The sequence below is a fragment of the Strix uralensis genome, chromosome 18, assembly GCF_047716275.1.
Source record: "Strix uralensis isolate ZFMK-TIS-50842 chromosome 18, bStrUra1, whole genome shotgun sequence".
In the NCBI taxonomy this organism is placed as follows: Eukaryota; Metazoa; Chordata; class Aves; order Strigiformes; family Strigidae; genus Strix; species Strix uralensis.
In genome coordinates, this window is record NC_133989.1 from 11,230,218 (window position 1) to 11,242,990 (window position 12,773).

At 55.6% G+C, this 12,773-nt stretch overlaps 1 protein-coding gene across 1 annotated transcript; it reads left to right on the forward strand.

The window, feature by feature from the left end:
• The first annotated feature begins 5,763 nt into the window (after positions 1–5,763).
• KCNK15 (potassium two pore domain channel subfamily K member 15) lies at positions 5,764–11,712 on the forward strand. The gene is made up of 2 exons (XM_074888203.1): positions 5,764–6,078; positions 9,375–11,712. The coding sequence occupies exons 1-2, from the start codon at positions 5,796–5,798 to the stop codon at positions 10,286–10,288; spliced, it is 1,197 nt and encodes a 398-aa protein (XP_074744304.1). The 5' UTR covers positions 5,764–5,795; the 3' UTR covers positions 10,289–11,712.
• Positions 11,713–12,773: the final 1,061 nt, after the last annotated feature.

Consider the following 12,773-nt stretch of genomic DNA (forward strand, 5'->3'; position numbering starts at 1 on the left):
GGGTAATGGACTGACCATGCGGGCAGACACCTTTGGCACTGAAGCCACCCACGGGGCTCCTGGCAGGGGCTCTGGCACTCAGCGGGTGCCATGCAGGTTATGATGTGCTGCACAGCGTGCCAGAGCCCGTCACTCGCCATGGGATGTCCCACAGGAACCCTACAGCAGTCCAGGACCTTTCCTGTCCCCGCGGTGCAGTGCTGCCATGGCAGGGGCTGCCTTGCAGGACAGGGGTGAAGCTGTCACCGCGGCACCCTCTGAAATTGCCTCGCATATTTGCAATTCATTCCCAGACCCTTTGGCCCCCTGCCCTTGACCTTCCTGGCAACCCCATGGGCTGTGATGCAGAAAAGGAATTTATAGCATCACGACGCTGCTGTGGTGGAGCAGAGGCGCGCTCAGGATCAGGCCCTGCTCTCCACTTGCCCAAGGGTTTGACGCGGCCGTGTTTCTATGGTGAGTCTGCGGTCATGGCCATGGCAGCTCATGTCCAGATTAACCTTCCCAGGGAGCAGGACCCTTCTTCAGACACATTCCCAAAGCCTCTGTCCTTCGTCACTGGGGTCCAGTGGCTCCTCGCAGGGACCAGCCCACCCCCGGCACCAGCAGCAGCACCATGGAGCCTCCCACTCCCGAGCCCCAATCCCAACTGGTTGCCAGCTCTGATTTAACAGGCTCTCAGCAAATATTTCCACAAATTATTAAGCAGGGGCATTATTATTTTATCTTATTTTATTATTATTAAAGATAAGATCCTCAAACCAAGTAAATGAACCAACTAAAGCAGCTGAGATCAAGAACTTGCTAAAGCAGAGCAGCACCTTTCCCGTTTGGTTGCAGTCCAGGCACTTTATGGCAGGTACTTTGTGCCTGGCTGGTGTTCAACTGACAGCTTTCCAAGCGTATAAAAAACTTATTAGGCTGAAAATAGAGTTTGTGACCATAAACTGTCAAGAGCACTGTCAGCATTTCCAGCCCAGGTCTGCCTCGTGTACAGCCACTGGCAGATCAGGCTGCCGGGGGGAGCAGGGGTGGGGAGGATGGGACTGTGCGGCTCCCCGCAGGACCCATTTTGGGTAGGAAGGGTGATTGGGGAAGGCTCACTAATGGGCTGTGGGGTATCAGGAGGAGGCATGGCCGAGGTTTAGCATGGCCAGTACTAGGCAAGGTGGTTGAAGACAGTCATACATGGAGCTGTGACCACCTGCCCTGGGGTTTGAAACCTGCAAGCCACAGCCACGGTGACCACGTGGAGGCAATCTGCATTTGCAACCAGTTTATATCCACTTCTTCATTAATTCCCTTGCTGAGCTTCCAGATACAATGCAGAGCAAAGCACCTGCAGCCATCCAAGCTACAAAGAGTCAGGGAGGGAGGCAGCGGGGAAATCCCAGAGCCAAGAGAAAGCCATGAGGTTCCTGAGCCTCCAGTAACCCTGTAGGACAGACACAAGTTAGCTCTGGCTAGCAGGAGGGTATTTTACAGGAAGATTTACGGAGTCCTGGGGCAGAAGAAAATGCTGCTATGTCCAGCCTGTATCCGGTCAGGGACTCAGTGTCCGCAGAAGAGGCGATGGCTGTGGCCCGTCACACGGAGAGGAGGGATCATTCCCTGTGTCCGGCTCACGGTGCCGCCTGGCCTGGGACAGCCGAGCAGTCCTTGGAGTCCCACTCTCATCTGGGCAGCTGCAGCTGATTGTTATTCATATCTCAGTATCCAATCCTTTCTAGAAATTAACTAATCCATTGCTTTAAAAATATCCTGTGGCACTGCAAGGCTATAATCTTGGTATTAAATGGCACTAAAGCCAGAATAGCTGATGCTTTTACTAAGGCAAAATAAAACATCTATTTGGTCTTTAAAAATAACCAAAAGAAGCAGAGCACGCCAGGATGGTCCCCAAGGCCCTGGAGAGCTGGAGCACCTCACGGCTGAAACCCAGGGAGGGTGCTGACGCCTGCCAGCGCCCGTCCTCGGCCCTGGCTGCCAGCCATGGGTAGGTGGGCAGCAGCAGCTGGTACCGCACATCCCGCTAACGTTGACCCCTTTGCTTGGGGACCAGGAGGTGTCTGCGCAGACAGAGGCAGCGTCGATGTCTGAAGCGGCTTAAGCAAAGCTGAGGGGATGCTCCCACCTCTCCCCACATACGTCGGGCTGCGGGACTGACCCACACTGCTCGTCCCTATTTAGCATCTTTTATCTGAGACTGTTAATCAGCTTTGCTTATTTCAATCCATTAAAACTAGAAAAGCTTTTTAATAAATTCCCCACCAGCCTGGAGTTAGTAGATGTGGTCCAATTACACACATTAATTAGGCACTAGTTTAAATACAGATGAGCTTTGGCTTTGTTTACCAACCTTGGAAGGCAGCAGCTTCTCAAAGTTCACCTCCAAAGGACTGAACAAACAAGGTACATTCGTTCCCGGTCACAAGCACGTTACAACAGAAACACATCACTTCGACTTCTATTTTATTTTCAGAGCTCTTGCTTTCTCTCTGCCTCCCCATGCAATAAAAATGAGACATTTAATCTCATAACGCAACTTCTCACTGGAAATCAATGATAAAGTACATTATCTTGCCTGGCCTGATCCTGCGGCTCCAGCCTGACCTTTCTCAAGCGCAGTGAAGTCGGGGAAAAGACAAAGGTTGAACGGAGGGAGCTTCCCAGTGGGAAAGCATGAAACTTTCTTCCTCTGCAGGAGGGACTTCCCTGCACAACAGTGATGTGACACAGTTCGGTCTTGCTCATGTCCCAGTGCTCACTGCATGCAGGAAAAAAATATGAGTGAGCAGTAAGACCACAGAGCAGGCTGATTTCAGCACCGCCTTAATTATGAAGCCTGCGACCCCATTCAGGGCGCAGGGCTGTGTTCATTACTGCTGCACAGTCCTGGTTTCATCACCACTGGATTTGCTACTGGGGGGTTTCTTGTTAGGAGGTGGATCCTGCTACCCTCATTACTTCAGAGAAGCATTTATTCCACAGGAGCCTGTGACCTGCATGAGGTCAAAGCAAGCCCCAAAATGAGAAACCAGTGATGTCCCAATCCCCCGTGGGAGTGATCAGCAGCCATTTAATTGTGCCCATTGCTGAACGAGAGCCTCTTCCAACTTTGCTCCACTGATGGCATCCCTGTTTCCAGAAAAAGGATGTGCCGGAATCTCTGTAACTCCCAACGTAGCAAGGAAAGTCCATGCCGAGGTAAGACCTGTGCCACAAGACACAGTGAGGATTCTTCTGGGGTCAGCAGAAGACCTTGGAGCCAACCAAGGTCAACCCACCCCAAGACCCAAAGAGGACAGGGCTAGCAGAAACCACCCCGAGGAAGCACTGAGAGCTGTTCATACTGCAGGGGTGGAGATGGCTGCCCCTGCCCCAAACGGCCCCAGCCACAGGGAGGTTGAGATCCCATCCAGACCCCCTCCCTGTGTAGGTAGAGCTTTGAGAAGGCCATGCTCTACCATCTCTGCCCAAGCATGGCTGGCTGTTTGGAAACAAACTATGGAGGATTTAGGCAGTCCATCTCTGATGCTGCTGCTAAAGGAAACTGTGCAAGTAGCTTGTGCTTATCTTCTCCTGTGGCTGGAAAGCATCTCCCAGTGTTTCGCATGCTTGAACCTGCACTGGCATGGTGGCCCAATGTCTGCCCAGCACAGCTGGCTTTGGATAACATGCTCAGCATCAGCTTAATGCTTCAAATATTACCTGGGGACCCCAGAATTTGACCTGCAAAGCACTGGAGGCCCCAGAACCCCTCCCAAAAGATGTGTGACAGGCACCCAGTGATGTGATGACAGTAAGATCTTCCTCTGTAATAGAACCAACAGGAGCTCAGTTAGCAGCACTGTGTCCTGTCTTCAAGGTGGGATATCACTGCTGACCAGTGGAAAAAATAACCAGCAGCTGGATGGCAACAGGTGAAGAGTATCTTCTCTAGCAGGCAGCCCCCACATTGCTCTGGGCCCAGAGGTTTGACAGCATCCCAGCCCCCATTAGAAGGGCTGAAATGACACCACGGAGAACATAAACCAGACACATTCCTCCAGTGGAGGCTTTACCGTGTGATTTAGGAGCCTGCAAGTGCTACGATGTCAAACAGCAATCCACCGACAGCTTGTGCTGCTGGTGATGGATGCTGGAGCCTGTATTTTTTCTTCAATAACAACTTTCACTAATGGTGCTGGCACGGAGGCTTGGCAAGGAGGAGGGAAGTGGCAAGTGTCCAGGGTGAAAAAGAGTTCACGATTACAGTGGGAAAGGGTACTGTGTCCCTCGTGCTGGCCATGGAAATGCAGAGGACAGGGCTGGAAGGGGCTCCAGGAGGGCACCAAGTCATCCCTTGCTCCCAGAGAGCATCAGCTGTATCCCAAGCACTTTCAGCAGACATCCAGACATCTGTTTATCTTATTTTTAAACTCCTTCAGTGACAGGGCTGCCACAATCTCCCCAAGCAATCTGTTCCGGTGTTTCACTGTCTTCATGGTTAAAAAGTTTTTTTTATGTCCAATTCAAACTTCCTTTGCCCTAATTAAAGCCCTAAACACCTTGTCCTCTCCAGAGAGAGAAGTGAGATGGATGAAGAGGGATGTGAACCTGCTTGTTGGTTTGTTTTCCTTGTTTGTTTTATTCCCAGTCAAAAGGAGAGTTTATTTCTTGAAGGAGATGCTATCTTCTGCAACATACAACTCAGAGAAATATCTTTCTATTTTTAAAAGTGAAACATAAGGGTTACATAAAAGCTCAGAAAACCAGCAATGAGAAACAGGGTCTTCACTTTGAGGGCTCTGCCTCCTACCACAGCTCGTCTCCCTGCACCTCAGAGCTGACCTGGGCTGCCCACAGGCGCCACTCGCTGCCCCTCACGCCAGCACAGGGCTGGTGGGCCCCGCACCCCCCTGCGCCGGCAGCAGCTGATGAATGTGCCAGAGGAATCCACAGAAACATTGAACCTGGTTAATTTGTTCCTTTCAGCTCTCTTAAAAGAGCACTGGATGCAACAGGCCAGACCATCCGCTCTGGTGACTGGCTGGAAATAGAGATAACACAGATAGCACAGATAGCACGGGTAACACGGGTAACACGGGTAACACAGATAACGTGGATGATAACACAGATAACCACAGCGTGTTCCTCGCTGCCACGGGTGGGAAGCAGCACCCAGGAGGGCCAGGGCAGGGGCCCAGAGCCGGCCGGAGCAGCGGGGTGGCACCGCAGGGCTGCGGGAGCGGGGCCAGCCCACCCGAGCCCAGAGGCCCCGCTGTCGGACAGGCCGCGGGCACAGGGACCTCCTGCAGCCGGGGAGGGACCCGCGGCCAGGGGCGACTTTGGGGAACGGGGCCGTTGTTAAAGTCACGGGCGCGGGATGAAGCGCGGCCTCGCTTGGGCTCGCCGGCAGCTGCCGGGCTGGGCGGGCTTAGGGCGTGAAGGAGCCAGCCGGGTGCGAACGGGAACCGGTACCGGTGCCCGTAGGAGCTGGTGCCCCGGGAGACGGTGCCTGGAGGAGTTGGTGCCCGGTGCCCGGAGCAGCCAGTGCCCAGGGAGCCGGTGCCCGCAGGAGCCGGTGCGCGGAGCAGGCGGTGCGCGGGGCGCGCAGGGAGCGGGGCGCGGTGCCGGGGCGCGGAGGGGGCGGTGCGCACCGCACCGGGACCGGGAGCGCGGAGCAGGCGGTGCGCGGGCGCGCAGGGGGCGGCGCGGCGGGCGCGGGGGATGCGCGGCGGGGCCCGCGGGGGGCGGCGGCGGGCGCGGGGCCATGCGGAGCCCGGGCTGAGGCGCCGCGGCCGCCCCTCGCCATGAAGCGGCAGAACCTGCGCACGGCCGCGCTCATCCTCTGCATCTTCTCCTACCTGCTGGTGGGAGCCGCCGTCTTCGATGCGCTGGAGTCGGAGGCGGAGAGCGGCCGCAAGCGGCTGCTGGAGCAGAAGCGCGGGGAGCTGCGGAGGAAGTACCGCTTCTCCGCCGACGACTACCGGGAGCTGGAGCGGCTGGTGCTGCAGGCCGAGCCGCACCGCGCCGGGCGGCAGTGGAAGTTCGCCGGCTCCTTCTACTTCGCCATCACGGTCATCACCACCATCGGTGAGTGCCGGACCCCTCCGTCCCCGGATCCCGGCGCCCCATCATCCCCGCACCCCATCATCATCCCGCATCCCTGCAGCCCCGCATCCCTCTACCCCCACACCTCGGCACCGCCACAACCTCCCACACCCCCACCACCGCTGGGTGCCCCAGGACAGTCTCGACGGCGGGGGGTCACCCTTGCAAAGCTGGGACATCACTTCAGGGCACCCTCTGAGCTGACCCTGTGGGACCCCCAGTGCCCAGCTGTGGGAGAGGTAACCCACGGGCAGGCTGGGGGCCACCTGGTTCCGGGGAGTGCCGAGGGTGCTGCTATGGCTGGGGCCACAAAACGTGACGTGCACGTTGTCCCAGGGAGGCAGCAGCACGCGGAGCTTCTGCAGGCTCCTTTGGGGCAGGCAGCTGCAGAAGTTGGCGGGGGTGTAGGAGGACAGAGGTGGGAGCCGCGTCCGTCCTCTGTGCAGCGTTGTAGCCAGACTGAAGAGCTGGGCAAGAACTGTTGGCTTCTTTGCCAGCTCAAAACTCTGGATGTTTGGCTGTGTGATATTCAGGGAGCCAAGACAGCCACCAGACACTGAACCTCGCTCTGCCTGCACCGGAACCTGCAGAGAGATGGGTGTCAATTAGCTTGGAGGGGAGCGATTGAATCGCATTAAACCTCCATGTAGACACACTTACCCAAACTGGAGCCCAATGCCTTGGTTTGTCCACTTCAATTTTGCAAGAGAATGAGACTAAATTGAACAAGGGTTGTCTTAATTCTAGGTGAGATTAGTCACATGAGAGTTGAGCATTGTTTAATTAATCCACTTTTATTAACCTGTGCACCCTGAGCATCCCATGGGGGTAGGTAGGCATGGGATCCTGTGCTTATGTCATTGCCCATGCTGGGATTTCAGTCCGCAGGCGTGTTCTGGAGGCAGGAACCCTGAGGCCAAATCCTGCCCTCCCACAGCCAGCAGCCACCTCCTCGTCTGTGGGACAGGGCTCGGCCTTACCGAGGGGCTTGAGGGGGGCTAAATGCATCTGGTAGCTGAGAGCATCATCCCTCAGGACGAGGGCTGGTGGGATCAACTGCGCTGCGTTACCAGGGGACAAGAGGTGGCAGAGGGGCAGGTACCGTGCAGGCCCTGCCCCGGGGGGCTCTGTGTACCCCCACAGATCGGGGGGGGGGGTGGGGGGGGGTGGTGTGTGCAGTTGGCAGCACACGTGGCCAGCAAACAGCGGCGGGTTCAGGGCACGGTTAGCGTCAGGCCCCAGCAGGAGGGTAGGATGAATGGCTTCAGTTATAATCTGCCTCATCTCGTGACAGGTTATAGCTTCATTTACATGATTTTTCTGTTGACTGTGACAACCAATTGCTACGCTTATCACACACTCCATGCAATAAATAATTTCAGCCCAGGTGCCGTATTTCTAAAACACTGGCACATGACATCTCTTTATATGGGGCTGTGCTCCAAATCTGTTTTAATGTTAATGTAGCTGTGTTTACTCTTTCTAATTCCCTTTGTCATTTTGAAAGCATCAGTCAAATGCTCTTTCGGCAGTCTCTCAGGGTACAACAACTGTTTTTCCACTTACTGCTCTTCTGGATCATTATATTTACCTCCTCATTGCTGTCACTATATTATCTTGTAGCCTAGGACCTGGTAATTGCACTCAGTTATTAAGCTTGGATCTGACTGGAGGTTTTTTGCCACTGCAGTCTCATGTCTGTTCTGTATTCTGTGAAATGTGGCATGCAGACATTAAGTTTATCATTTTTGATTGGGTGGGTTTATGAACAGACAGAGCAATTAGAAACCGGTCCCTTCCTGCCTGCTTGCAGTTTGGAGCACAGCACAGTCAAAGATAACACTGTCCTCAGCCTCCCAGCCCTGTCCCATTGCAGGAGTTTCCTGGAGCAGGAGCTGTGCTCAGAAGCCTGGGACAACGTGGTTATCATCCTCTGGTCTTCCCATCACTGCGTCCTAACAGCTCCCCTAAGAGTCCTGGAAATCCACTGGCAGCAGAGTCAGAGGTGAAGCCAAGTCACAGCTTTGAACAAGACTGGGAAATAAGAAGGGGTTTTTTTTCACCCTGTATCTTCATGCAAAAGTCACATGGTTACCTGGAAAAAATGAAAATATAAATAGCTGTTTGCAAACAGCCATGCAGCAGCGCGGGAAAGAGCTGGCATTGTTCTGCAGGTGCCTTCAGAAAGGGAAGTTTCCAGCCCTGATAGTTTCTCACAGAAACTCAAAAGAAAGGCTTGGATGCCTTTGGATGCCGTTACTCCCCACACTGCATGACTCCCTTGCACTAAGTGAGTTACTCATCCGCTTAGGTCAGAGGCCACCGATTTCTGTTAAGGTTATATAATTGAGGTGGGCGCAGAATCACTGAACTCCGGAAGATTGCGCTGAGTACCTCATTACGACTCACAGTATAATTGTGTGTGTCCTTGAGTCACAGCTCTGAAACTTGGAGCAAGGTGGGGAAATTAAATCTCGGAAGGCGTTCAAGGAGAACCTTGTCCTCCTTGAGCTCCTTGTCCCTGGGACAAGGGCTGACACGGCTGCAGTGGCATAAATACTTCCCTGCATTTAAAACAGCACAACCCCTCCAGCAGCGCTTTAGGTCTGAGTCTTAGTGGCACTGGAGTAAATCCAAAGTCACTCTGCAGAAGTCCTCCTAGACTTAACTGCTCCTGCAGGGGCTGACCCTATAGCTCCTATCCAACAGGCCACGCAGCAAATGACCATGTAGCCTAGAATCAAAGACTCACGTGACACTGGAGGGCTCAGGGGACAGGAGCGGGGGACAGGAGGAAGTGGCGATGGCCCTGCCAGGGACTGGCTGGGTACGTACCTTCCCGCAGGGTGCCCTGGTGATATTGATCTCAGCATCCTGCAGAGCCTCTGTCCTCCCTCGCTGTGGGGGTTCAGGTTATGCTGCTGACCTGGCGCTGGCACGGCATCATTGCCTCTAAATTGGTTGTGAGCTGCAGAAGGCTTGCAGACCCCAGCCCAGCTCTGGGGCCCCTCTTAGCCTCCATAACCGCATACGAGCTCAGGGGCTATCAGGAAGTACCTTCTATCTTTAGAGGCCAAATGAGGTTCTGCCCACATGATACTGTGATGTGCCATCACCCCAAAGGATGTGGCATCCCGTGGCCCCATTAGCATTGCCTGCAGATCTGTTACTGATTCATTCCCCCCCCCCATTCTCCTACTGCTCCTCTTGGTCCCAGGGCAGCCTTGCTGGAAACCCCAGCGAGGACTTGATGCCTGCCTTTCCTCTTTCCTTCGCAGGCTATGGGCACGCTGCCCCAGGCACGGATGCCGGCAAAGTCTTCTGCATGTTCTATGCCATCCTGGGCATCCCCCTGACGCTGGTCATGTTCCAGAGTCTGGGGGAGCGCATGAACACCGTTGTGCGGCTACTGCTCAAGAAGATCAAGAAGTGTCTGGGCATGAGGACAACCAATGTCTCCATGGAGAACATGGTCCTAGTCGGCTTTCTGTCCTGCATGGGGACCCTGTGCATCGGCGCAGCAGCCTTCTCTTATTTCGAGGGCTGGACTTTCTTTCATGCCTATTACTACTGCTTCATAACCTTGACCACTATTGGCTTTGGAGACTTTGTGGCTCTGCAGAAGAATGAGGCTTTGCAAAAGAAGCCCCCGTATGTGGCTTTCAGCTTCATGTACATCCTGGTGGGCCTGACCGTCATCGGCGCCTTCCTCAACCTGGTGGTGCTGCGGTTCCTGACAATGAACTCTGAGGACGAGCGGCGGGACGCCGAAGAGCGAGCCTCGCTGAGGAGAGCCCGGAACAACATCCACCTCAAGCCGAAAGAGGACAGCCGGTGCAGCAATGCCATTTTTCTCCCCGTGGAGGACAGGACGAGCCAGATGAACCTCATCCCGCTGATCCAGGAGGACGCGGAGAGGCAGCGGCGCCAGTCGGCCAACTCGGCAGCTGCGGTCCCCTCCTTCTGCACGTGTCTGTGCTACAGACCTCAGCTGTGCAGCAGCCCGGTGCCCTCCCACCCCGAGACCCTGAGCTGCCACACCAACCCTGTCTATTACAACTCCATTTCCTACAAAATCGACGAGGTCTCCCTGAGCACGCGGGGTCAGACCGGCTCTTCCCCGGGGAGCACTTTATCATCCAACAGCCCTCGCTGCCGGCAACACCCCCGGCTGCGGAGGAAATCCATCTAAGAGTGCGTGCTGAGCTGTACTCAGTGCTCGAGTCTTACTATGATGATAAATTAAGAACAGAGATGTCAGGTCCTTCTTACTGCTCTCATTTCTTCCATTCCCCTCCCCTTTCAGCTGGCAGCCAGCCCCACGCAGGGTCCAGCAGGAGCCTTTAAACCCTGTTAAGAAATAATCATTCCTTTTTGCAGGCACTGAATGACATTGTTAGTTTTTCTTTGCTTTTTTCCTCCCAAGTAGGTTCAAGCATTTGGGTCTGGCAAGAGACTCCCCGATGTGAAGTCCAGCAAGCTGTAGGTTTGTTCTCCCACCTCCCTGCTCCCCCAAGAGAGGCATTTCTGCCCTCCCACCCTGCCTGACCTTGGCTGTGGCTGCTGCCAGCCCATGCCTCTTGCTACATGGGCTAGATTGCACTTGCTGAGAGCATATCAAAAGCAAAGTCCATGCTAGGGAGCCCTGCAGGGCTGGGGATCTTTAAGTTGTCCCCTGACACTGGGTGCAGGTAAGTCGGTGCCAGCCACCCAGTTTGCAGCTGGTGGGTGGGCAGGGAGAGGTGGGCAGGAGGGGACAGGCTGCAGTCCTGGTGCTCAGCACACGGGGACAGCTTCATGGCACTGCATCTCCCATGGCCAGCCCTCCAGGTCCCAGCTCAGGCTTGTGGCTGGCTCAGTCCTTTTGGGAGCTGGGGGTCCATACACTCACCCACATACCCACCAGCACACCTTACCTCGCTACTCATAGGTCCTCCAGGCTGAGGTGGCTGGTGGGATGCTGTGTCCCATCTGCAAGGGAAGCTGAACTCACCCAGCCCAGCCCCGCCCCTGCCCCAGCCCTCCTCTGTGATGAACCCAATCTGAGCCCAGGGCACAGCCCTGGGGAGAACCTCCCTGAATCACACAGAGCTACCTGCAAAGGGTTTGGCCCTGATGAGATTATTAGCTAAATTCACCCTTTCCCTCACAACCTTTCCTTCAGCTGACAGCCCAGCAAGCATGTCTGCTCCTTGCCTCCTCCTGGTCCCCATGAGCCCATGGGTTTGTGCTGATTGCTGCTGGGGTTATCAGAGGTGGGGTGAGCCCATCTCGCTGTGTGTCCCTGGGTGGGATGTGGTACCCACACAGCCCCGCCTGGGAGGCTGTTTCCAGCTGGTGCCCCCCGATGTGGCCCACATCTATCCTGCCTCATCTCCAAGAAAACAGGACTGGGCTCTGACAGTGACAGCAGCTCTGTTTCACTTTTTTCCCCCAATAAAGGGACATTTCCACTCTTAGTTCTACATAGAATACCCTCTGAGGGGGTTTTCACAGAGGCAAGTCCCCTTTTCCTGGTGGGGGAGGCATGCAGAGCATCAGGGTTGGGAAAGCCTCAGGGCAGGCTTTGCTCTCTCCTCTTTTTTGTTCTGGGCAGTTTAATAAAAGGTGAATCCAGCTGGTGGCAGTCGGTTATTTGTCACGAGGGGGAGCAGAGAGATGTGTCTGAGCCTCAAACCCTGGCCTTGCCCCACTGCAGGGGTATGCCAGGGCTGGCTCCCCTGCCATGGGGGTGTGGGCAGTTTTTATATCCAGGGATATTATCCCTGTAGATGTTTGCTGGGATATTTGGGCATCGGAGGGAGGAGGGGGGCAGAGTGGCTGTCCAGAGCTGGGAAGCAGCTGGGTCTTGTTGCCCGTCGTGGGATGGTGTCTTTGCCCCCTGCACGGGGATGCCCAGGGCTCTTCTACCCTCCCTGGCCAGTGACCTTCATATTTCCAACCTTTCTTGGGCTTCCCTGGAAGCAGCTTTGGGCTTTGATGTCACCCCAAATCTATGCAGGCTTATTGCAACTAGGACTTTCTTGTTCCAGTCTCTAAAACGGCAGGGATTTGGGCTTCCAGACAGGTCCCGCCCAAGCAGGCAAGTGCAGGGATGGGCAGGAGCTCTGATGGCAAGGCCGGCTGGCAGAAGAGCAGAGCAGCGCTGGCAGGGCAGGTCCGCAGTGGGGCTGCTGCGCTGCCTGGGTAGGTGAGGGGGGGTTCCTTGCCTGGTGCCTTTATTTGGGGGATGCTCTCTGGCACGGCTGCCTGCTCCCTGCCAGGTTCTCCAGCCCACTGGAGGCAGAGGTGGGACTTTACACCTACTCTTGGGGTGTGATGTGGCCACAATAGATCCATCCTGCCTGTCCCCAGGCGGCAGGACTCTCACACAAGATGCTTGGCCCTTCCTGGCCTCAGCCCGTCCCCTCGTCCCACGTGTGGGCAGGGAAGGGACAGCGACAGAGTCACGAGCACAGCCCTGGGCCGCGAAGCCTGGGAGGATGGTGCAGGCACTGCTGGGCTGGCATGAGGGGTTTGTGAGACCTTCACCGGGATGTACCCTAGGGCCCTTCGGGGTGTGTGGCATCTCGTGAGCAGTGGGGCAGGGGGTGGGAGCCTCCCACCACCAAAATGCCCTGACTATCCCCCCCACCCGTGCTCAGCAGCTGCATCGCTTTGCACCAGTGGCCCCAAAT

Coding starts and splice junctions, on each gene's coding strand:
- KCNK15 (XM_074888203.1), top strand. CDS start 5,796: ATGAAGCGGCAGAACCTGCGCACGGCCGCGCTCATCCTCTGCATCTTC. Junction 6,079..9,374: donor CACGGTCATCACCACCATCG/GTGAGTGCCGGA, acceptor TTTCCTTCGCAG/GCTATGGGCACGCTGCCCCA.